General features: G+C 41.7%; 1 protein-coding gene across 3 annotated transcripts in view; it reads right to left on the bottom strand.

The window, feature by feature from the left end:
* LOC106604936 (protein FAM13B) overlaps window positions 1-27220 on the bottom strand; it is a 75353-nt gene that overhangs the window by 23720 nt on the left and 24413 nt on the right. For all 3 annotated transcript variants that reach the window (XM_014200084.2, XM_014200085.2, XM_045718257.1), the window contains exon 7: window positions 5635-5762. In XM_014200084.2, coding sequence (XP_014055559.1) covers window positions 5635-5762 — 128 coding nt within the window. The remainder of the gene's footprint in view (window positions 1-5634; window positions 5763-27220) is intronic.

Here is a 27220-nt window from a genome sequence, read left to right as displayed (position 1 = left end):
CACATTGTGTTTAGAAACATTCCATTCTTATTTATTTACAATAAAAGTGACTCCAAAATGACAATACATTATTTACCATTCATTTAAAATTGGGCAAAAATAATCTGAAACAACCAAAGCAAACAGCAAATGCATCCAACAAGTTTGTAGTCACAAGCTTGATGTAACCATTGCGTGGTAGGAATATGGGACCAAACTAAACTTTTGACTACTTTAATACACAAGTGAATTTGTCCCAATACTTTTGGTCTCCGAAAATGGGGGGACTATGTACCAAAAGTGCTTTCTAAACAGTTCACCCAATATGGATGAAAATTCCCCTCAAATTAAAGCTGACAGTCTGCACTTTAACCTCGTAGTCATTGTATAATTTCAAATCCAAAGTGCTGGAGTAGAGCCAAAACTGTCACTGTCCCAATACTTTTGGAGCTCACTGTATGTGCAGTGGTTCAAGCGTCACTGTCTCAAGCCTTTCTAGCCATGTAGACTATTTCCCCCTGCCGTGGTGCATGTGGCTGTCTGTTTGTGTGGATTAGGGATTAGTGGGTTTAATCACCTTAACCCTTTACACTAGTGAGAATTGGCCTATATGGATAGGGCTAAATGTTTCTTACAGAAAAATAAGAAATAAGAAAAAAATAAGGGTTTGAGTGAAGGGACTAACTGGGATCTCAAAGTGGCCACACACACATCTCTCCAAAGTGTGCACAGTTCCTAAGTAATTTCAATGGACTTTTATGACTCAAAGCACCTTAGCTTTTTGTTGTTGTTGGTACTCCTAGTTCTCCTTCGCCGTTGAACTTGAGCAAGCACACCTGTAGTTGTTTTGGTTGACACAACCCTGCCATCAAAAAAATGTGTTGTTTACGAAATCCCAAAACGGTCCACTCTAAATCGCAATCTGGGTCAGGTGGGCATCATTTGAAAGCGTGTTCTATTGCCAACATGGCTAGCTAAGCTATAAAATATGACATTAGTGTTAGGCTTTCACAGTGCAATTCAGGGAAACAGATAGTAATTTTGATGCGCATAGAAAGGAGGCATTCAGGTGCGTGTGACGCAGCAAATTTTCTTCACACTCGTTCTGTTCAGAACAACCCAGGGTGTGACAGCATGTCATCTTGTAACTGTACATCAAACATAGTGATCATAAACGTTGACAATGTATATGACATTAGTTTTATTCTATGGAAATTGCACATTTGGACTAAAGGGTGTTTGGCTTGCTTGTATGACATCAACGCAGTATTTATTATAATCCTCAACGTCTCGTCTTTAAAAATACATAGAGCCCTCTTCATTTAAAGTATTTCCCTCACTCAGACAAGAAATGTGCAAAAGCTGCCAAATTAACAGGAGGGATGGGTCAACTTCTTGTTGCGCGAGGTGCTCAAGTTCAGAACGACTGTCAGTCAAAACCCATACAGCGCTGGGAAGCGCATAACCAGAGCTCTGACTTCCTGTATACTGCAGCATGTTACTGTACAGCCACTCAGGGCTCGAAATTAAGGGTGTTCCGTCGTCCCGGGGACGGTAAAAAAATATGTCTGGGATGTTGGGAAAGTTGTGGGAAAATATAAAAATGCATACAACAGTGGTTCCATACTAAAATGTTTAAACGTAAAGACGAGGATGAAACCGATTACAACATTTAGCTTAAAAGTTGATCCACTATGAATAATTCACATTACAAGTACACAAATATGTTCCCTCATCTCAGCCATATGCGTGATTGTTCCAAAACGCTATTACGGGAGAACACCATTCTCAAACACGCACCTGGGGGGGGGGCAGTGTGCCCCTGTGACAACAATTTTGGACCCCCTAAATGTGGAGTATGAAATAATTTTTACATAACTAATTTTTGCTATTGTTCTTTTTTTACATCTGTTATTAGACAGAAAATGCTAATAAATTGTTGAATGATTATGAACATGGTCTTTTGCCTGCAATGCAGTGAAGAAAACGATATGATAACAATAACGTCTAATGTAACTGGCCCCTCTAACAGTACAACTGGCCACAGCTTGGACCCCCCCAGTTGAAATGGTCTAGAACCGCCACTGGTACAGCCTAATGGTAGAAACTTAGAAAGAGGGAATATCTGAAGATGCAACAATACGATTGTGCCTTACTGCCTTTGGACAGTAGAATAAGAAATGTTGGTTTAAATGGCATATCAGAAGAAAATCTTCGCTTTTTTTCTATGGTCGGATTTTGGCTGTAGGCTATTAAAAGCAAGGTACGATTGTTTGAAACCTGGACAACCTATGATATTTCTGGCTAGGCATCGCATTTGTAATTATTTCGGTTAATATAAATGTATAATACTAGAATATCATTCCAATGTTGGGCAAATAGGCCTACTAGAATGCCCATTTGACTCTCTTCCAGCCTGTTTGCGGCCTGCCGGCCCGGAGCTGAGGTTTTGTGTGCCGGGAGTTGCTATGGCATTTGCATTGTCTGTAGGCTATGGCTAGCTACTATGGTATTCTTGAGAATATGGCTGTATCTCCCTGACTTAAACCGAATGCACACTGTAAAATGTGCAATGTATTTCTCCCTTGCGCCGCAACACTGCCTGTCTTGGCGCTGTGTGTGCGGAAGTGAAGAACAGAGTGACATGATTCATTTTTAGAAGTGATGCGCACAGGCATTAAATTACAGGCTGCTGTGATATTTTGGTTAAATGACTCTTCTTACTAGTACTACATGTATTGTTTTAGAAACATTACAAAGCATGCTCATCTGTTTTTTGCGTTTTGTTGGTGTGATTTTAGCAACAACAAAAAATATTTGGGCTGGTAAAAAAAAACTGAATGACTAAGATTTTGCCAAATGCAGGTAGATTTTGGCATTGTCAGGCTGGGGAACACACGCATTCTTTATTGTATTTTGTTGTGCTGTGTTTAAATGGGGCAGCTGGTGGTGTAATGGAATGTCTAAGTTTATTCAGTAATCAGTTCACAATAAAATTCTTCTCTCCAATATATTGTATGCATGTGGTTAGCATGTTCAAATTAATAAACTATAATTATTAATAATGTAATTGGTGTTTGTTTACATTAAGATGCAAAAAGGTTTTTGTAATATAGACTGTATTTAATCAGTCTCCGAAATAAACCAATTACTTTAAAAGCACTGCAAATGACCTAGATCCATGCTGGCATATCAAAACATAAAATAAAAAAAAGTTTAATTTAAAATATGGGACGGTTCAAGTTCAGTTTGGAACAGTTGAAATTGAACTTTGGCACGGTACTGGGGCGGTGATGAAAAAAGTTAGTTGCGAACCCTGTAGCCACTGCGTTCCAATGTAGGCGTTTATCAGTGCCCAAAATGTGCCATTTTCAACCAGTATATGGGCACGAGTGTAAAGGGGTAAATACAGGGTAAGTGGGCCAGGCAGAGCCACCCAAACCCACTCTGATAGAGGCAGAGCTTTATAGCTCTGTTTCGATTTAAACAGGAAGCTACACCACCAACAATCTATGAAAAAAAAGTTCCTAAGCAAAAGCAGAACATCTAGAGGCCTATGCTCTAAATTGGAGGCTGACTGGGATCTTTATCTTGAAAGTAATTTGTTTACTTTGCACTAGTGAATCTTTACAGCCTCGTGTACCTCATGAAACAGTCACTCTTAAGTCCCCATTGTTCTGCATACTCTTATAATCTAATCAAAGTTTATTTGTCACGTGCGCTGAATACAACAGTGAAATGCTTACTTACAGGCTCTAACCAATAGTGCAAAAAAGGTATTAGGTGAACAATGGGTAAATAAAGAAATAAAAACAACAGTAAAAAGACAGAAAAAAATAACATTAGCGAGGCTACATAAGTAGCGAGGCTACATACAGACACCGGTTAGTCAGGTTGATTGAGGTAGTATGTACATGTAGATATGGTTAAAGTGACTATGCATATATGATGGACAGAGTAGCAGTAGCGTATAAGCGGGGTTGGTGTAGCTTCCTGTAATGGCTGTGTTGAACAGTATGCTCAGAATGTGGAGGAGCGTGGCCATAAAAACAGACAAAATTGTGTAAAGGAATGACAGACTCGATCCTCTAAAATTGTTCTCCATTAATACGATTTAAGCAGCCTGTCATACCAGACCAGTCTGACATTTAGCTGCTGTATGGTGGCCCTGCGGTGGAGCTCTCAATAGCCCTGTTGGCGCTCTGCTGAGATCAAAGTGGGTGCAGGTGCACTGGAACTTAACAGAGAGGCGAGGAGGAGATGAGATCAACAGAAAGACTTAGATTATCTTTCATGTCTAGACCTCTGGACTTTTGAAGGGAGACTCATCCGTTTAGAGTGGAGATCAGCACAGCTTTTACATGGCAGACACGATACACCCGCCAAATGCAGGTAGATTTTGAAATTGTTAGGTAAGAATGTCTATTTCAACAACCAAAGCATTTGGGAATAGTAAAAAATTAATAAAGCCAAAGCCCAGATGTAGAAGTTGGTCGAGTTGGCTAGTTACATCGTTTTTCAATATTAGTTGGGTTTGCTTCAAATGTCTGCTGCTACGGAAGAAACAGTGATTCGCATGTTTGACAGAGACGGCATGCCCCTTTACCATGGTAACGGCCCGCCCCTGAAAGTGGCAGCAGAATTTTTTTTGTCTTCCCTAAAAAACATGTATTCATTAACTTTAAGTAATTTCTTATCATTAAAACACTCAATTTATTTTTGATCCTAAATGTCAAATTATTTACTCCTTGAAAAAAATGTCAGCGTAGAGCCCTGAACATTTCCCACCATGATTGCTATCACTAGTCGGCTACCACCCGGTTACTCATCCTGCACCTTAGAGAATGCTGCCCTATATACAGAGACATGGAATCACTGGTCACTTTAATAATGTTTACATACTGCTTTACCTATTTCATATGTATATACTGTATTCTATTCTACTGTATTTTAGTCAATGCCACTCCGACATTGCTCGTCCTAATATTTATATATTTCTTAACTCCATTCTTTTACTTTTAGATTGGTGTGTAATGTTGTGAATTGTTAGATACTACTGCACTGTTGGACCTAGCATTTCACTACACCCTTAATAACATCTGCTAAATGTGTGTATGTGACCAATAAAATTTGATTTTAACTGTAATAATAAATAAGCCTTATCACTCAGCATTTTGTGGAAATTGTGATTACAATTATGTAATACTCATGTGGGAGCTGAGCTGACCCAATAACATTATACTGTAAGAGATCTTTATGGCTTAACCCAGATACAAGAACATAGCTGTGGTGGAGCAGGCAGCTTGGTTGGAATGTGACATACATTCCCTGGATATGTTCGATGAAATATCTTACTTTTTTAATCATTTGCTACCGTGTCAGTTGTCCTGACTTGGCACTGGGGAAAAAAGTATAGAGCCATGGCGCTAATGTAAAGTAACTGTTCATAAAAAAAGTTATTTCTTATCAAGCAAAATATTTATCGCGATACATATCGCCCAGCTGTAGTACAGATGAATCATTGATAAATCGCACATGAACTGCCCCTTTGTATTTATTTCCTAAATGTCTATGCTTGATATATTTTTGTATACACAGAGCCGCAAAACAAATTTCCCCATGGGGTTCATAAAGTCATTCATCAACTTATCTTACCTTGAAGAGGGAGTGACCTGGGTGTTACTGTGTTGGGGGGATTCGGAAGCGGAGCCTTCCTCGCCCTCGCCGTCCTGGGGCAGCTCCTCACACGCCTCTAATTTCTCATCGTCCAGGAGCTCAGTGATCTGCAGGGGAGAGAGAAGGGTCGTGGAACATTTTAGAAGGGGGAACTCCACTCCAACAGCTGCCTTTTCATAGAAGTAGGCTAGGAGGTTTAAGTATCACCATACATGACACCTCTGACAGGACACTGTGACTGAGCTGTACCAGCACAAACTGTGCACCCAGACAACATTATGTAATACAGTGTTAGAGCTGACCCCAATTAGTCGACAGGTCGATTGCTTTTTAGTCGAGCAGTAGCAAATAAAGAAATAAATAAACAGACACACACACACTCAGTAAAAAAGCAATTTCACTGTCAACTGCGTTTATTTTCAGCAAACTTAAGATGTGTAAATATTTGTATGAACATAAGATTCAACAACTGAGACAAACTGAACAAGTTCCACAGACATGTGACTAACAGAAATGTAATAATGTGTCCCTGAACAAGGGGGGGGGTCGTCAAAATCAAAAGTAACAGTCAGTATCTGGTGCGGCCACCAGCTGCATTAAATACTGCAGTGCATCTCCAACTCATGGACTGCACCAGATTTTCCAGTTCTTGCTGTGAGATGTCACCCCACTCTTCCACCAAGGCACCTGCATGTTCCCGGACATTTCTGGGGGGGGAATGGCCCTAGCCCTCACCCTCCGATCCAACAGGTCCCAGACGTGCTCAATGGGATTGAGATCCGGGCTCTCCGCTGGCCATGGCAGAACACTGATATTCCCGTCTTGCAGGAAATCACGCACAGAACGAGCAGTATGGCAGGTGGCATTATCATGCTGGAAGGTCATGTCAGGATGAGCCTGCAGGAAGGGTACCACATGAGGGAGGAGGATGTCTTCCCTGTAACGCACAGCGTTGAGATTGCCTGCAATGACAACAAGCTCAGGCAGATGATGCTGTGACACACCGCCCCAGACCATGACGGACCCTCCACCTCCAAATCGATCCCGCTCCAGAGTACAGGCCTCGGTGTAACACTCATAAACGCGAATCCAACCATCAGCCCTGGTGAGACAAAACTGTGACCTGTAAGTGAAGAGCACTTTTTGCCAGTCCTGTCTGGTCCAGTGACGGTGGGTTTGTGCCCATACGGGACGTTGTTGCCGGTGATGTCTGGTGAGGACCTGCCTTACAACAGGCTTACAAGCCCTCAGTCCAGCCTCTCTCAGCCTATTGCAGACAGTCTGAGCACTGATGGAGGGATTGTGCGTTCCTGGTGTAACTCGGGCAGTTGTTGTTGCCATCCTGTACCTGTCCCGCAGGTGTGATGTTCGGATGTACTGATCCTGTGCAGGTGTTGTTACACGTGGTCTGCCACTGCAAGGACGATCAGCTGTCCGTCCTGTCTCCCTGTAGCGCTGTCTTAGGCGTCTCACAGTACGGACATTGCAATTTATTGCCCTGACCACATCTGCAGTCTTCATGCCGATGAGCAGGGACCCTGGGCATCTTTTTGGTATTTTTCAGAGTCAGTAGAAAGGCCTCTTTAGTGTCCTAAGTTTTCATAACTGTGACCTTAATTGCCTACCGTCTGTAAGCTGTTAGTGTCTTAACCTTTCCACAGGTGCATGTTCATTAATTGTTTATGGTTCATTGAACAAGCACGGGAAACAGTGTTTAAACCCTTTACAACGAAGACCTGTGAAGTTATTTGGATTTTTACCAATTATCTCTGAAAGACAGGGTCCTGAAAAAGGGACGTTTCTTTTTTTACACACACACGGATTAGTTCACTAAGATGTATGTATGTATGTATGCATGCATGTTCATGAGCTCCTCTCAGCCATGGCTCCCCGACACACACACACACACACACACACACACACACACACACACACACACACACACACACACACACACACACACACACACACACCTTAGTGAACTAATCCATTTTGGAGGACTAGACTAAAAGCCGATTTATGCTTGATCCGAAAATGTGGTCGGAGGCTCCATATGGAGGGTGTGACGCAATTGCGGAGGCGCCAAATTGAGCTCAGTACTGCATCGCCATGCACCTCCCATATGTTGTAACAATGCGGAGGGCTCTGTATAGCTCCGCATTGACACAATTGGTTGACGGTTGGTGGGGGCGGTAGGTCCTGTATAAACACAAACTCACTTCCTTGACAACTCCGTTCACAACAAACAGCTTTGTAATGCTCTACGAAGCGCAAGTATAAATGCCCTGACTTCTGCAGAGCCATATCATCGTAAATGCAACATTGCCAATAGAGACGTCGGGTTGACCATGCAGCGCCCAAGAAGCCCAATGCACTTCTCTCCATAATGTGTTCTCTCCCAACAATTTATGCACATTTATTGTTTCATAACTTCATTGTGTGAATTGTTTGCTTTTGATTGTTAGTGTATATCACCTCCACATTACATATCACCAGTAGTACATTTACTGTTAATTCCTATAATTTCTAATCTAACATGCTTGTTTGGTTATGATTATGTTAATGCATTCAATATATTTTTCCAGTCTTACCGTTCTCATTGTCGGAGTGGACACTGTTTGCAGAGTGCACAACCAATGCTACACTTGAGAGAAACAAGTTTTGGTTAATTTCATACCATTTATGAGTTTAGTCAATTTAAATGTAGTCATTGTCTATTGTTTGGAGCGATCCTGTCAATGTTGCGTAAGGATGTGCACCTGATTACGCATAGACATATACAGGCCTATAGGCAACCTGGCCTGTGCTCAAATGTAGGCATTTAAATGTGCCCATTTGGGGATCTGATAACTTTAAATGCACCACCACTAATGAGCTGTGGAGCTTGTCAAAGTAATGTTCATTTCTTCACCTCAAACAGCAAGCAAACAAAGTCTGTTTTTACATTCATTGAGAATGACAATAGTTCCTCAATGTAGGCCATTTGAAAAACCTTAACGTCGCTCTCCCTTTTGATAACCACTCAGCCTGAAAGGGAAAAATGTCAAGCTCTGATCCAGTGGAAACGTCATAAAAATAGGCCTACCTAATTACTTCTTATCAGTGCTTGACTTGGACTGAAATAGGTTCCGGTACTCATTTTGGGCGCTGGTCATTTTTTATATTTAAGTGCTGTTTATATTGGGTGTAGGAGCGCCACAATACTTTTGAGCTAATATTCTTTAAGAGGAACAGGAGCTCAAGCAGTACAACATTTGAGGTGCCGGTACTCAGCTCCGGTGAGCTCCTGCCCAAGTCAAGCACTGCTTCTTATCCGTTGCGCAAAAAGCCTAAAAATCTAATCTTATTGGACACATACACATAATTACCAGATGTTATTGTGGGTGTAGCGAAATGCTTGTGCTTCTAGCTCTGACAGTGCAGTAATATCTAACAAGCAATATCTAACAAATTACACAACATATACTCAACACACACAAATCAAAGTAGAAATGAATTAAAACTATATACAGTTGAAGTCAGAAGTTTACATACACCTTAGCCAAACACATTTAAACTTAGTTTTTCACAATTCCTGACATTTAATCATAGTAAGAATTCCCGGTCTTAGGTCAGTTAGGATCACCACTTTATTTTAAGAATGTGAAATGTCAGAATAATAACAATTATTTATTTCAGCTTTTATTTCTTTCATCACATTCCCAGTGGGTCAGAAGTTTACATACACTCAATTAGTATTTGGTAGCATTGCTTTTAAATTGTTTAACTTGGGTCAAATGTTTTGGGTAGCCTTCCACAAGCATCCCACAATAAGTTGGGTGAATTTTGGACCATTCCTCCTGACAGAGCTGGTGTTACTGAGTCAGGTTTGTAGGCCTCCTTGCTCACACACGCTTTTTCAGTTCTGCCCACATATTTTCGATGGGATTGAGGTCAGGGCTTTGTGACGCCCACTCCAATTCCTTGACTTTTTGTGAAGTGCACCAGTCCCTCCTGCAGCAAAGCACCCCCACAACATGACACTTGCCACCCCGTGCTTCACAGTTGGGATGGTGTTCTTTGGCTTGCAAGCCTCCCCCTTTTTCCTCCAAACACAACGATGGTCATTATGGCCAAACAGTTCTATTTGTGTTTCATCGGACCAGAGGACATTTCTCCAAAAAGTACGATCTTTGTCCCCATGTGCAGTTGCAAACCGTAGTCTGGCTTTTTTATGGAGGTTGTGGAGCAGTGGCTTCTTCCTTGCTGAGCGGCCTTTCAGGTTATGTCGATATAGGAGTCGTTTTACTGTGGATATAGATACTTTTGTGCCCGGTTCCTCCAGCATCTTCACAAGGTCCTTTGCTGTTGTTCTGGGATTGATTTGCACTTTTTGCACCAAAGCACGTTCATCTCTAGGAGACAGAATGCGTCTCCTTCCTGAGCGTTATGACGGCTGCGTGGTCCCATGGTGTTTATACTAGCGTACTATTGTTTGTACAGATGAATGTGGTACCTTCAGGCATTTGGAAATTGCTCCCAAGGATGAACCAGACTTGTGGAGGTCTACAATGTTTTTCTGAGTTCTTTGCTGATTTCTTTGGATTTTCCCATGATGTCAAGCAAAGAGGCACTGTGTTTGAAGGTAGTCCTTGAAATACATCCACAGGTACACCTCCGATTGACTCAAATTATGTCAATTAGCCTATCAGAAGCTTCTAAAGCCATGACATCATTTTCTGGAATTATCCAAGCTGTTTAAGGCACAGTCAACTTAGTATATGTAAACTTCTGACCCACTGGAATTGTGATAGTGAATTATAAGTGAAATAATCTGTCTGTGAACAATTGTTGGAAAAATGACTTGTGTCATGCACAAAGTAGATGTCCTCACCGACTTGCCAAAACTATAGTTTGTTAACAAGACATTTGTGGAGTGGTTGAAAAATGAGTTTTAATGACTCCAACCTAAGTGTATGTAAACTTCTGACTTCAACTGTACATATGGACGAGCGATGTCAGAGCGGAATGGACTAAGATACAGTAGAATAGTATAGAAAAACTACATGCATGAGATGAGTAAAGCAAGATATGTAAGCATTAAGCGACAGATACCATAGAATAGTATAGAATACAGTATGTACATATTAGATGAGTAATGCAAGATATGTAAACATTATTAAAGTGACTAGTGTTCCATTCCTTAAAAAGTGGCCAGTGATTCCTAGTCTATGCCTATAGGCAGCAGCTTCTAATGTGCTAGTAATGGCTGTTTAACATTCTGATGGCCTTGAGATAAAAGCTGTTTTTCAATTTCTCGGTCCCAGCTTTGATGCACCTGTACTGACCTCGCCTTCTGGATGATAGCGGGATGAACAGGCAGTGGCTCGGGTGGTTGATATCCTTGATTATCTTTTTGGCCTTCCTGTGACATCAGGTGCTGTAGGTGTCCTGGAGGGCGGGTAGTTTGCCCCCGGTAATGCGTTGGGCAGACCACACCACCCTCTGGAGTGCTCTGCGGTTGTGTGCGGTGCAGTGCCAGGCGGTGATACAGCCCGACAGGATGCTTTCAATTGCGCATCTAAACATTTGTGCGGGTTTTAAGTGACAAGGAAAATTTCTTTAGCCTCTGTCTGTGTGGGTGATCCATTTCAGTTTGTCAGTAATGTGTACGCCAAGAAACTTTAAGCTTTCCATCTTCTCCACAGCTGTGTCTGTCCCGAGCTCACTGGTGCAGGAAACTCTTGAGGGCCCAGAATATTTTATACAATGTTGCAAGTTCGCTAGCACAAGCTTCAGGCTGGACCCAAGTTAATAGTTGATACAATGTTTCAAGTTCGTTACAGACAGACCATGAGTAGCCAATGTCATTTATATATATTTTTTCCCATCAGGATATTTTCAACTTTTATTTGTTGGCTTTATGTAGGCCATTTTTACATAGTTGGCAATAGAAGTTACTTTAGGTTTGTATCATTTTAATTTAGACACAATTTTGATTAACCACATGAAAAAGATTGATGGGAAGACATTATTATAAATTAAACTGTTCCATGAAAATGTACATATGAAAACCATAACTGCACTCAGATCGGTAGAAATGGTAAGATAAATTGGCATTCCACATGAGAATGGTTGCTGATTCCTCGTATAGCCTATTACCGGCAACTTCAGGAGAGTAATTGCAGAATCTGAAAAGGCCAGCAGGACTGGAGGAGAATGGTTGGGTCAGGTTGAGTCATGTATCTTATCTCAAACAGTAAGTTTAAAGCATCAAACAAGCTCAATTAATTGAGTTGATTTTATTAAAACACATAGGGTATGTCTCTATATAAAATCCACATTGGTCGAAAGTACAGACAACTTTTCAGACAACCAAGATTTGTTTGTTGTTATTTTCAGGGACAGCCCTTTACAGTGGGGTCCGGAATTATTGGATCCCTTGATAAAGATGATCAAAAAAAGTATAAAATAAATACAAATAATGAGCTATATTATAGAGGCCGTATATCACACGAAAATAAAAACGTATTTGGCAATGCACACCAGAGGTGGGTTTGGCTTTCGAAATAACAATGCATATGCAGAAAATACTTCCTCCTATACTCCCCTGCTCTAAAATCTAATTTTATTTGTCACATGCGCCGAACAGGCGGTATAGACCTTACTGTGAAATTCTTACTTACCAGCCCATAACTATTTTCTTGACTGGATTGTTGGTTAAGAAAATATTTACTAAATAAACTCAAGTAAAAAATAAAAACAATAAAAACAATATTATTAACAATAATGAGGCTACAGTATATACAGGGGGTAAATGGGTCAATGTGCGGGGGTACAGGTTAGTCGAGGTAAATTTGTACATGTAGGTAGGGGTAAAGTGATTATGCATCGATAATAAACAGCGAGTAGTGACCATTTCATTAATTCTTCAGCAGTATATAGGTCCTGGATGGCAGGAAGCTTGCCCCCAGTGACGTACTGGGCAGTACACACAACCCTACGTAGCGCCTCACACAGAACACAAACCGGCTGCGCACGTGCAACATCGCGCATAAATTAATTTTGTCCCTCTACACCAAACGCGATCATGACACGCAGGTTAAAATATCAAAACAAACTCTGAACCAATGACATTAATTTGGGTACAGGTCGATGTCCCTGTAACAACAATTTTGGACCTCCTTGTGGCCCCCCTAAATGTGCAGTATGAAATAATTTTTACATAACTAATTTTTGCTATCGTTCTTTTTTTACATCCGTTATTAGACAGTGGCAACACGGAATATGGTCTTTTGCCTGCTAATGCCTGCAATGCAGTGAAGAAAACGATTTGACAACAATAACGTCTTGGCCTCCCCAGTTGAAATGGTCTTGAACCGCCACTGGATGGCACGTGGGTACCTGCTTCTATAAACCAATGAAGAGATGGGAGAGGCAGGACTTGCAGTGCGATATGCATCAGAAATAGGAATTACTTCTATTTTAGCCTTTGGCAACGCAGACGCTCGTTGACGCGCGTGAGCAGTGTGGGTACAATAATTGAATAACATAGATTCCTGAATTTATTTTGCGACGCGAGCGGTGTAGTCCGGGTTTTACGGTCAGATGCTGAGCAGTTGCCATACCAGGTGGTGATGCAACCGGTCAGGATGAAACTGGCTCTCATGAGGACCGCCACAGGAAAGGAAGACCCCGAGTTACCACTGCTGCAGAGGATAAGTTCATTAGAGTTAACTGCACCTCAGATTGCAGCCCAAATAAATGCTTCACAGAGTTCAAGTAACAGACATCTCAATATCAACTGTTCAGAAGAGACTGTGTGAATCAGGCCATCATTGGAAAATTGCTGCAAAGCAACCACTACATAAGGACACGAAGAAGAGACTTACTTGGGCCAAGAAACACAAGCAATGGACATTAGACCAGTGGAAATCTGTCCTTTGGTCTGATAAGTCCACATTTGAGATTTTTAGCTCCAACCGCCCTGTCTTTGTGATACACAAAGTAGGTGAACGGATGATCTCCGCATGTGTGGTTCCCACCGTGAAGAATGAAAGGGGTGGTGTGATGGTGCTTTGCTGGTGACACTGTCAGTGATTTATTTAGAATTCAAGGTACACTTAACCAGCATGGCTACCACAGCATTCTGCAGCGATAAGCCATCCCATCTGGTTTGCGCTTAGTGGGACTATCATTTGTTTTTCAACAGGACTATGACCCAATACACCTCCAGGCTGTGTAAGGACTATTTGACCAAGAAGGAGAGTGATGGAGTGCTGCATCAGATGACCTGGCCTCCACAATCACCCGACCTCAAACCAATTGAGATGGTTTGGAATGAGTTGGACTGGGAGTGAAGGAAAAGCAGCCAACAAGTGCTCAGCATATGTGGGAACTCCTTCAAGACTGTTGGAAAAGCATTCCATCTGAAGCTGGTTGAGCGAATGCCAAGTGTGTGCAAAGCTGTCATCAAGGCAAAAGATGGCTACTTTGAAGAAACTAAAATATACATTATATTTTAATTTGTTTAACACTTTGTTGGTTACTACATGATTCCATATGTAGTACTTCATAGTTTTAATGTCTTCATTATTATTCTACAACGCAGAAAATCTTAAAAATAAAAAAACCTTTGAATGAGTAGATGTCCAAACTCTTGACTGGTACTCTATACAGTCTGCAAACAAAGCAAGCATCTCTTATGCAGGACAGGTCATGTGGGCTCAGATGTTTTCTATGTACAGTGTACACACAGAGAGACTATAAACACCAAGACATCTGTTACAATTACCAATTAGTGGTTGCTGCTGTACATTTTCAGCCAGGCTGGCTGTACCTTGAATAGGTCCTATTGAATCAGTGGTGGTGACATCCCTTGAAATGTACCTAGCGTTAGACGTTGACACTGCAGTCGGTGCAGTAAGTGCAGAGCCTGCTGCTAATATGGTGGGAGGTATATTACATTGTACAAGACGTTCCATAAAGATCTAAAGATAGATCACACCATTCATCACCTTGGCTGAAAATTGTTCCGTGCCCTATGTTTAATGTTATAATTGCAAGGAGAGAGAGACTCGGTGGGGTAACCTAACAGAATAGGAATGATTCCTAATAGATATTCGGTCTGTGTCTTTGCCTGCGTTTACAGAGGCAGCCCAATTTGGCTCTTTTCTTTCACTAAGAGGTCTTTTGATTAATCAGATCAGCTCTGAAAAAGATCTGATGTGATTGGCCAAAAAAGTTCAGAACTCAGCTGCCTGTGTAAACGCAGCATACGGTGGGGGAAAAAAGTATTTGATCCCCTGCTGATTTTGTACGTTTGCCCACTGATAAAGAAAGGATCAGTCTATAATTTTAATGGTAGGTTTATTTGAACAGTGAGAGACAGAACAACAACAAAAATATCCAGAAAAACACATGTCAAAAATGTTATGAATTGATTTGCATTTTAATGAGGGAAATAAGTATTTGACACCCTCTCAATCAGAAAGATTTCTGTCTGCCAGGTGTCTTTTATACAGGTAACGAGCTGAGATTAGGAGCACACGCTTAAAGGGAGTGCTCCTAACCGCAGCTTGATACATGTATAAAAGACACCTGTCCACAGAAGCAATCAATCAATCAGATTCCAAACTCTCCACCATGGCCAAGACCAAAGAGCTCTCCAAGGATGTCAGGGACAAAATTGTAGACCTACACAAGGCTGGAATGGGCTACAAGACCATCGCCAAGCAGCTTGGTGAGTAGGTGACAACATTTGGTGCGATTATTCGCAAATGGGAGAAACACAAAAGAACTGTCAATATCCCTCGGCCTGGGGCTCCGTACAAGATCTCACCTCGTGGGGTTTCAATGATCATGAGAACGTTGAGGAGTCAGCCCAGAACTACACGGGAGGATCTTGTCAATGATCTCAAGGCAGCTGGGACCATAGTCACCAAGAAAACTATTGGTAACACACTACGCCGTGAAGGACTGAAATCCTGCAGCGCCCGCAAGGTCCCCCTGCTCAAGAATACATATACATGCCCATCTGAAGTTTGCCAATGAACATCTGAATGATTCAGAGGACAACTGAGTGAAAGTGTTGTGGTCAGATGAGACCAAAATGGAGCTCTTTGGCATCAACTCAACTCGCCGTGTTTGGAGGAGGAGGAATGCTGCCTATGACCCCAAGAACACCATCCCCACCGTCAAACATGGAGGTGGAAACATTATGCTTTGGGGGTGTTTTTCTGCTAAGGGGACAGGACAACTTCACCGCATCAAAAGGACAATGGACGGGGCCATGTACCATCAAATCTTGGGTGAGAACCTCCTTCCCTCAGCCAGGGCATTGAAAATGGTCGTGGATGGGTATTCCAGCATGACAATGACCCAAAACACACGGCCAAGGCAACAAAGGAGTGGCTCAAGACAAAGCACATTAAGGTCCTGGAGTGGCCTAGCCAGTCTCCAGACCTTAATCCCATAGAAAATCTGTGGAGGGAGCTGAAGGTTCGAGTTGCCAAACGTCAGCCTCGAAACCTTAATGACTTGGAGAAGATCTGCAAAAAGGAGTGGGACAAAATCCCTCCTGAGATGTGATGCAAACCTGGTGGCCAACTACAAGAAACGTCTGACCTCTGATTGCCAACAAGGGTTTTGCCACCAAGTACTAAGTCATGTTTTGCAGAGGGGTCAAATACTTATTTCCCTCATTAAAATGCAAATCATTTTATAACATTTTTTACATGCGTTTTTCTGGATATTTTTGTTGTTATTCTGTCTCTCACTGTTCAAATAAACCTACCATTAAAATTATAGACTGATCATTTCTTTGTAAGTGGGCAAATGTACAAAATCAGCAGGGGATCAAATACTTTTCCCCCCCACTGTACATATGCACCGCATTCCCCCTCCTATTCTGAGATGTTTTAGAACCCATAAACGCTGACTTACTCTCTCTCTCCCCCTCGCCAACTGCATCTGCTGCTGCCGTGTCACAGCCACATTGCCATGGCAACAGCTCCCTGACACCACTGATTGCATTTCAGGGTCTTGTCCCTCATTGTGTATGCAGACGGTTATGAGTAATGGTTGTGTGTTGTCATGGCAGCGGTATCTGTCCGCTGTCTGTATAGCAACAGAAAGAGAGCCCAGGGGAGAGGATTCTCACACTGTTTTAACGGATTAGACACATTTATCCACATCAACAAAGCCCAGAACATTGAGCATTTCTCCAAAGGTTAAATATACTGAAGGGGGAGACTACTAAAGGTCTCTGTTGGATGAATGGGGAGTCAAAATAACCTTCACATTTTACAACACAAGGGCCTGACAGCTGTAAATGCTCACAATGTGTTACAGAGACCATGGAACTTTCTGTATCATCTCCACAAGCTTTTCATAAACCGCCGGGTGCGGACAATGATTATTACGCATTGACAATTACCTAGAACCATTTCCCATGTCAAATTCAGATGTAGAAAGGCTTGATTCTACTAACTTTTTGTGGATTGTTTTCTCAAAAGTTTAGAATATTTTTCTCAAACACATGGAATATTTATCCAAAATATTAGGTCATAGGCTAATCAATGTTTACATCTACAGTGCCTTCAGAAAGTATTCATACCCCTTGACTTACTGCACATTCTGTTGTGATATAACCTAAATTCTAAATGGATTAAATGTATTTATTTTCTCACTTGTCTACACACAATACCCCATAATGATAAAGTGAAAACTGTTTTTAGAAATGTTTGCACATTTATTGGAAATGAAATACAGAAATCTCAATGACTTAAGTATTCACACCCCTGAGTAAATACTTTATAGAAGCACCTTTGGCAGCGATTACAGCTGTGAGTATTTCTGGGTAAGTCTCGAAGAGCTTTCCACACCTGGTTTGTGCAACATTTGCCCATTATTCAAGCGCAGTCAAATTGGTTGTTGATCATTGCTAGACAACCATTTTAAGGTGTTGCCATGGGTTTTCAAAACTGTAACTCGGCCACTCAGGAACATTCACTGTCTTCTTTAGCAAATCTACTATAGATTTGGCCTTTTAGGTTTTAGGCCTGCTGAAAGGAGAATGAATCTCCTAGTGTCTGGTGGAAATCAGACAACCAGGTTTTCGCCTGTGGTTAGCTCCATTCCGTTTATTTTTTAATCCTGAAACTCACCAGTTTATGCTTGTAATCGCTATGCTCATAACATGACGCAGCCACCACTATGCATGACAATATGGAGAGTGGTACTCAGTGATATGTTCTATAGGATTTGGCCCAAACATAACACCTTGTATTCAGGACAAAAAGTAATTGTCTTGGCCATGTTTTGCAGTATTACTATAGTGCCTTGTTGCAAACAGGCTCCCTTCTTTTCACTCTGTCAATTAGGTTAGTATTGTTGAGTACAATGTTGTTGATCCATCCTCAGAGTTTAATGGCTGTGATAGGAAAAAACGAACTGTTTTAAAGTCACCATTGGGCACATGGTGAAATCCCTGAGCTGTTTCCTTCCTCTCTGGCAACTGAGTTAGGAAGGATGTCTGTATCTTTGTAGTGACTATTATTGAACACAGGAGGAGTCCATGCAACTTGTGACTTAAGCACATTTTTACTCCTGAACTTATTTAGGCTTGCCATAACAAAAGGGTTGAATACTTATTGACCCAAGACATTACAGCTTTTTATTTTTAATTAATTTGTAAACATTTCAAAAAAACATAATACTACCTAGACATTATGGGGTATTGTGTGTAGGCCAGTGACAAAAAACCCAAAATGTAATTAATTTTAAATTCAGGCTGTAACAACAAAATGTGGAAAAAGTCAATGGGTGTGAACAGTTTCTGAAGGCACTGTATATGTTAAACAAGGAGGAAGCCATGCATTCATATTTTGTAATCTTGGTTAACCCATAACTAAGGTCTTGTGTAATTGGTCAGACGCTCGATTAAGTTATGAGTCCATACATGTTCAATTAAAGAGTCACCATTTTGACTGATAGTTTTTGTGGATCTCTGAGCGATGTTCTATAGATTCCCTTGGTCAATTAATTTGTATCTGAGATATTGCCGTTTTAGCAGGCAGAAATTCAGCCGGTATGACGTAGCATTGAGATAAAGCCGGTCTCACTACACTGGAAGTTAAAAGGAACGCAACTTTAAGATTGCGAAAACATCTATCATACAAGTCAGATTTCATAAGCCATTGATCATATTTTTGCGATACCCGTACCTCTGGAAATGTGTAATATAACAGAGGGTATAACACATTTCTCCCATTTGTCTGCCTCTCAGTCCAGGGTGCATTGCATGGTGCCATTGTGAATGTCAAACCCCACTCTAAGGCACATCAATTTGCAGATTGAACATGGTGAGATTGACTCCTAAATTGATAGTGCAGTTTGATTAGGCGATTTTACAGATAATTAGCTACTGCACACGCTGATAATGACTTTGGTATTATTGTGTGTAGCTACGTTTGCTAGCAAGTTACCTAGCTAGCCAGCCAATCCATAGAGAGAGCATTGTGGGTTTTGTAGTTAACTTTAGCTGTAACAGATTTCCACAACAATTCACACATTTTGCTACCAATCTTATTATACAAAATGAAACATTTGTTGACAAAAAAAAGTCATTGTTCTCACATAGTGTTATGTAACACTAAATAATAGGAATGAGTGGTTGGGTGATTTTTTCCTTTAAGAGAACAGAGTGATAACCTCTGCAAGTTACAGGCAAGTCTATGGGCCAAATGTCCCCTCACGGAACTAATGCTGCTCGTTATGTCACGCATCCCATTGTATCTTGACAGACATACGATAGCATTTATGTTTCCGTAGTCTGTCCATGAAAGATTAATATTATGTAACAGTATCTGCTGACTTCATCTAATTCCACCATGCCTAAAATTGTCATCATACAGAACAGAAAGTACCAAGCAGGGAGCTCAAGAAGTGGAAAACGTTGTTTCAGTCACCTGTTATTATGAATAGGACACCTCAGAGTTTCTGACTAGTGAATGTGATTTCTAATATCCTAGGCTGTCAGGTAAATCCATTTGAATTCAATCACTTTTTGACAGCATCCCTTTTGATTTAAACAAAACTTTCCAGACATTTTTGCCTATGGAAGAAGTGGTCAGATCGTTACTTTCTGGACCTGAATGCCAAAACATTCACTGGAACTGATAAACGGTTGAGTTAGAAATAATTTAAAAGCTTACAAAAAACAGGGTTGTCAAACTATCTTGTAAATTTGTAAAATCATATATAAAGCTACAACCACATATTCACATTATGTAACTTAGACCCTACTTTACATCTGAGGTTTGTGTTGTGACCGTCATCAGTTGAGACATGCTCTTAAATACAGGGTAGGTGTACTTACAAATCATAGAAATTAGAGCCGGGAACAATACCAGTATTGCAATATTTGTTCCATGGAAAAAATGAAAACACGAAGCAGATCTAACTATTAGGTCCTTTAAAAACCAGCTGTCTGTAAAATCGTATGTGCTATTGCATGGAAAATAAACAAATGTGACTCTGCAAAGACAACATAATGATGTTTGTTTACAACATTAGGGCTTTTTTATTTCCCTAAAGAAGTTAAATCGGCTTCATGTTTTGTTTCCTTGCTGCGATAGTAACGAAAGTCACAATACTGGTATCGTCCCTGCCCAAACAGAATGGACTGATCCGTTCAGACCACTGCCATTTAGCTGATACACCATTGAAATTGAAACGTTAAATTCTAATTACTACCACAAAAGATGGCTGCCGGTCAATTTAATTGGACATGTCTATTCTATATATATAGTGCCTTCAGAAAGTATTCATTCCTCTTGACTTAATCCACATTTTGTTGTGTTACAGCCTGAAATCTAATTGGATTAAATAGATTTCCCCTCACCCATCTACACATAATGCCCCATAACGAAAGTGAAAACATGTTTAGAAATCTTTGCAAATTTATTGAAAATTAAATACAGAAATGTCATTTGCATAAGTATCCGCACCCCTTAATCAATACTTAGTAGATGCACCTTTGGCGGCGAATACAGCTTTGAGTCTTGGATATGTCTATCAGCTTTACACATTTGGGTTCTCCCATTCTCCCTTGCAGATTTCCTCAAGCTTTGTTAAGTTGGATCGGCAGTGAACAGAATTCTTCAAGTCTTTCCACAGATTTTCAATGGAATTCAAGTCTGGGCGACTTCCACACACTTGTTCTGAAGCCATTCCAGCGTTTCATTGGCTTTATGCTTGGGGGCCATTATCCTGTTGGAACGTAAATCTTCACCCTCATTCTAAGGTCATTTGCACTCTGAAGCAGGTTCTCATCAAGGATTTGCATGTGCTTGGCTACATTCCCTGTTCCCTCTATCCTTACCAGTCTACCAGTCCCTGCCGGTGAAAAGCATCTCCATAGTATAATGCTGCCACCAGCATGCTTCACGGTGGACAAAGACATAGTGCTTTTCATTCAGGCCAAAGAGTTCAACTTTTGTCTCATCAGACCACAGAATATTTTTGCCTTATGCGTTCAGTCTATCACGTGCCTTTTTGCAAACACCAGGCGTTGTCATGTGCCTTGTTCTTAGGAGTGGCTTTTGTATGGCCACCCAGATTGGTGAGGTGCTGTACAGACTATTGTCCTTCTGGCAGGTTCTCCCATCTCAGCCAAGGAACTCCGTAGTTCTGTCAGTGGTCAATGAGTTCTTGTTCACCTCGCCAACCAAGGTCCTTCTTGCCAGGTTTCTCAGTTTGATCGGACACCCAGCTCTAGACAGAGTCTGGAAGTTCCATATTTTTTCAATTTCCCAATGATGGAGATCACTGTGCTCTTGGAAACTTTCAACACTGTAGAAATTGTTTCATACCCTTCCCCAGATATGCCTCATCACAATTCTCTCTCAGAGATCTACAGGCAATTCCTTGGACTTCATGGTATAGTTTCTGCTCTGACATGTACTGTCAACTATGGGACCTTATATAGACAGGTGTGTTTCTAAATATTGTCCAAACAATTGAATTGGCCACAGGTGTACTCCAATCAAGTTGTAGTGACATCAAGGACGATCAAAGGAAATTGGATGCACCGGAGCTCAATTTGGGGTGTCATAGCAAAGGGGTGTGAATACTTATGTATTGAGATATTTCTTTATTTAAAAAAAAAAATGTACATTTTATTTTCACTTTGTCATTATGGGGTATTGTGTGTAGATGGTTGAGAATTGTTTTTATTTAAATCCATTTAGAATTCAGGCTGTAACAACAAAATGTGGAATAAGTCATGGGGTATGAATACTTTATGAAGGAACTGTACAGTATTTATATGATTTCAATAGGTTTCCTATAGAGGATTGACAGTATCATTTACAACAGATAATCCCATTCAAACATTCTCTGATGTGTGGACCTCCATATTTGTGGTACCACTTGAAAGTAGAAATGTCTATTTGAGTCCCATTTTAGTACATTTATTAGCCAAAACATGACACCCACCCTGTATTCAAGAGCATGTGTCTCAACCGATGGCGGGCACAAGACAATAACTCCAGTTGTAAAATAGGGTCAAAGCTACGACATATGCAAATATGAAGAAAATAATAATTCTCATTTACTGTAAAAAATACAATTTAAAATCTAGAAATTATCAAAGTTTGACAACCCTATTTGTAAGCTTTTCAATTACAGCAATCTCAACCGTTTATCTTTTCCAGTGATGAAGACATGGATGTCTCCTGGTGTGGTGGGGTATACAAAATAGGTAAACATTGACCACATTTCTCTCTTGAATGTTTTGGCATTCAGGTCCAAAGAGAGAAAAAAAAAAAATGTCGGGGGAGCACTGTTTAACTAATCTTCTGCACTGTTTAACTAATCCAGTAAAATGTGATGTTGAGATGGAGTGTCGCCTTGTTACCGTCCAAAAGTGGAAGTCGTATCACAGGCTCTTTCCATTTCCCCTGAAAACCGGATGCATACGGTTTCTTCCGTCCCCGCTGAGGGTGGCTAGAGGATTAAATGTTTCAGAAAGAGGGCTCTGTGTGTTAGCCACTCAGCCCGAGCAAGTCTGCCCGTTCGCTAAGGACCAGTGGGTAGAGACAGCAATGTGAGGAACAAAAGGGCATAACCTTGGCTAGGGCTAGAGCAGGGGTTCCCAAACTTTTTCCACTCGGGGGCCCCTCACGTCTATTTCTATGGCACTGTTCATGACACAAACTGTTCACACCCCTCTTGTTGGTGGAGAGAATTTTGAAGGTTTAAAGCTAATTTCCTCCAATTCTAGACATTTTGTCATGGGGTTCAACAAAGTTTTTGCAGTTTTAAAGCTAATTTTCTTGCACTTCTATACATTCTGCCATGTCTAATGTGTATTCATGTGATATTTCAGTGACAAAAAAATAACAATATCTATGGGCAAAAAAATATACAAACAAGTTAGCTGACATGGGCTAGTTGATCTGGACATTTCTGACAAGCTATAAATAGCTTTAAGGTATGCAATGACTAACATGACAAGAGGAACTGATGATGCACTACCCAATTTTGAAATTGCACCTTGTGCATTCATTGTTTTATTTTGTTTAGACTACTGCAATGCTCTACTTTCCGGCTACCCGGATAAAGCCCTAAATAAAACTTACGTTAGTGCTAAACACGGCTGCTAGAATCTTGACTAGAACCAAAAAATATTACTCCAGTGCTAGCCTCTCTACACTGGCTTCCTGTTAAGGCTAGGGCTGATTTCAAGGTTTTACTGCTGACCTACAAAGCATTGCATGGGCTTGCTCCAATCTACCTTTCTGATTTGCTCCTGCCATACATACCTACACGTACGCTACGGTCACAAGACGCAGGCCTTATTGTCCCTAGAATTTCTAAGAAAACAGCATGAGGCAGGGCTTTCTCCAATAGAGCTCCATTTTTATGGAATGGTCTGGTCTGCTTATCCATGTGTGAGATGCAGACTCAGTCTCAACCTCTAAAGTCTTTATTGAAGATTCATCTCTTCAGTAGGTCCTATGATTGAGTGTAGTCTGGCCCAGGGGTGTGAAGGTGAATGGAAAGGCACTGGAGCAACGAACCACCCTTGTTGTCTTTGCCTGGCCGGTTCCCCTCGCCACTGGGATTCTCTGCCTCTAACCCCATTATAGGGGCTGGGTTACTGGTGTTCTTCCATGCTGTCCCTAGGACGGGTGCGTCACTTTAGTGGGTTGAGTCTGAAGTGATCTTCCTGTCCGGGTTGGTGCCCCCCTTGGGTTCGTGCCGTGGGGGAGATCTTCGTGGGCTATACTCGGCCTTGTCTCAGGGTAGTAAATTGGTGGTTGAAGATATCCCTCTAGTGGTGTGGAGGCTGTGCTAGGCAAAGTGGGTGGGGTTATATCCTGCCTGGTTGGCCCTGTCCGGGGGTATATTCGGACGGGGCCACAGTGTCTCCCAACCCCGCCTGTCTCAGCCGCCAGTAATTATGCTGCAATAGTTTGTGTCGGGGCTAGGGTCAGTCTTATATCTGGAGTATTTCTCCTGTCTTATCCTGTGTGAATTTAAGTATGCTCCCTCTAATTCTCTCTTTTTCTCTCGGAGGACCTGAGCCCTAGGATCATGCCTCAAGACTACCTGGCCTGGTGACTCCTTGCTGTCCCCAGTCCACCTGGTCGTGCTGCTGCTCCAGTTTCAACTGTTCTGCCTGCGGCTATGGAACCCTGAACTGTTCACCGGACGTGCTACTCTCTACCGAACCTGCTGTCTCAAACTCTGAATGCTCGGATATGAAAAGCCAACTGATATTTACTCATGAGGTGCTAACCTGTTGCACCCTCTTATAACCACTGTGATTATTATTTGACCCTGCTGGTCATCTATGAACGTTTGAACATCTTGGCCATGTACTGTTATAATCTCTACCCGGCAAAGCCAGAAGAGGACTGGACTGACCACCCCTCAGAGCCTGGTTCCTCTCTAGGTTCCTGCCTTTCTAGCGAGTTTTTCCTAGCTATCGTGCTTCTACATTGCTTACTGTTTGGGGTTTTAGGCTGGGTTTCTGTATAGCACTTTGTGATATAGGTTGATTGATTGGAGGTCGAGCCTTAGAAAATAAAATAATATACAATTGAATAGAGAAGAGCATAATATTCACTCAAATTCCACCGCCTTTGGTTTCACTCTTGCAAGAGCGGGTATGCAATTTTCTCCGTTTAGTTTTTCCAGGTTTCCATTTTTTTTTTTTAAGTTTCGCTCTCTCTCAAAAATCACTTTATTTATAGAAAAAACAACAAAAGTGGATATTCTAAGTCCACAACAATGCTTAAACCACATCAGACCACTTAGAGGTCTGGGAAAAATAAAGACAATTTGATTTTTGGTTGCAGCTACCCTTTAATGCAAGTGCGCACCAGCATGAGACTGTTGTTTGGTTAGCGATGTTTCTTTAGTGCTCATGTGATTGCACTGTTCGCATCAATTCAGTGGCCAATTGTGTTGCAAATGATCATATTCTGCCAGGCATAGGCTACTTTGTAGTTAATATTTAATTGAGAAGGTTTTTTGGAAAAGCCTTTCCAACTATACTAGAAGGTTATGAATAGCATCATCGCTAAAGGCTACACAAAGTGGTGCATTTCTGTGCCGTTTCAGAAAGTTGCAGGAAAATACGAATCACTTTGTTGAGGTCTTATGATTAACTTGGGCAAATTCATGATCTTTCTAATAAGTTCAATACATTTAGTTGATTTCCTACTAAGTTTTAATTTCTGGATACTGTGATTCCGTCTGCAGCGCTGACTTTATAGGGCACCCACAGGTGCCATATGCCTTGCCTGTAAAAAACAATGCCCTATCCCAGGCTAAAGTAGAGCAGCTTCATCAGAATGGGCCAGAGAAGGGTATCTTATGTAGAACAGGCCTGGAGGGAGACGATGGGTAACGGCAATGTCCCCATCACAACCAGCCACTCCAGCAGTAGAGTAGGGAGAAGCTGAGAGGAGAGAAGCTGGCAGGGAACCTGAGATTTATGCCTGGATTAATTACCAGGGACCCTTGTGAGCTGTCAAGTGCTCCTCCGCTACCCTGGCTCAACTCCAACTCGGTTGCTGTTTCCTTCTCCAATTAGCTGCCTACCTTCATGCCTTCCTCTCCTACTCCACAGCTGTACAACAATGAACCTCATCGACCCTGCAGAGCTTCCTCAGAATAGGATGACCCTGCCTTATTCAGATGAGTGTCACTGTGCAACAGGATGACCTTTCCTAGCAACAACACAGCTCAGTCCCTCGCAGTTATGACTAGCCCAACCCTGCCTCAAGGCTACTACTATTCCTGATTAAATGCAGTGAAACTGAAGGCAAGGAAGCGCTTCCCACCGCCCTATGGTCTCTGGCCAGGCAGGATAGAATAAGCACTGCTGGCTGCCTGACTGTGCGGTGTGAGAGTGACTTAGCCTGGCGAGTCAGTCTTAATACTCCTTGAGGTCCGTTAGGAAACCCAGACGTCCCCGGAGATGGCCGCAGGTGTCGGTTCCACCGCTACGTCACCATGGTTATGTAAACACTGCGGTTACACATTTTTCTTCATACAGAACAGAGGGCCATTCCTGAACAGCATTTCCCTGAACTATTCAGTTACAAAACAGAGGGAGAATAGAGTCATATGAAAGGAATGTGGCTTATCATTGTCAGTTTCCTGTGTAAGAGTGCCTGCCTCTGGAACGCAAATATGCGGCCGCCATCGAGGATTAGGTCCAGATTTGAGAGGGTGCAGCAGCACATCTGCCTAACGCTGATCTGAAGACTGCTGTGTGTGTGTGTGTGTGTGTGTGTGTGTGTGTGTGTGTGTGTGTGTGTGTGTGTGTGTGTCGGGGAGCCATGGCTGAGAGGAGCTCATGAACACCCATTTTCCCACAAAATGCTGGGAACTTCTGGCGCAACCATTGCTACTTCATAAAAGGCATGCAGGCAGGTATAACAGAAGCCATCTTTCAGGCTCAGGACCATGACTGAACACTTGCTAATGGACACACCTCTAGGTGTCTCCATGGGAGTAGAAGGCCATTATAAAAAAGGCATGCAGACAACAAAGGGAACTTCAACTCCACCCCAAAGCCTCTTCACTTTCTCCATTCTCGCAACAGTCGTCTTTGGCTTGGGACGGAAAAACTGTCCCCAACATTTGACTGCTTTGAATAAACACTGCAGTAATTCCATAATCTCCATTTTTTTTTCATGGCAGTGCCAGAGTGGCTGGAATAATGTTAAAACCCTCTACTTCCTCATTACGGAAATTCAAATGAACATATTTTCCGTCAACACAGGCATGGCGGAATAGAGTTAATAATTATGTTAGGTAATAACAACCAAAGACCATTATACCTTGACGTACTGGCTCCCTACCGCCACGCATTCAGCCTTTAACCCATGCAGCAGGGCGAGTGAGGTTTTACAGTGCATTCGGAAAGTATTCAGACCCCTTTCCACATTTTGTTAAGTTACAGCCTTATTCTAAAAATGTATTAAATCATTTTCCCCCCCTCAATCTACACACAATACCCCATAATGACAAAGCAAGAACAGGTTTTTTATTTTTTAAAGAA

The sequence above is a fragment of the Salmo salar genome, chromosome ssa05 (genome assembly GCF_905237065.1).
Source record: "Salmo salar chromosome ssa05, Ssal_v3.1, whole genome shotgun sequence".
NCBI classification, from domain to species: domain Eukaryota; kingdom Metazoa; phylum Chordata; class Actinopteri; order Salmoniformes; family Salmonidae; genus Salmo; species Salmo salar.
The sequence above is the reverse complement of the archived record's forward strand: the minus strand, read 5'-3'. Positions and strand labels throughout refer to the sequence as shown.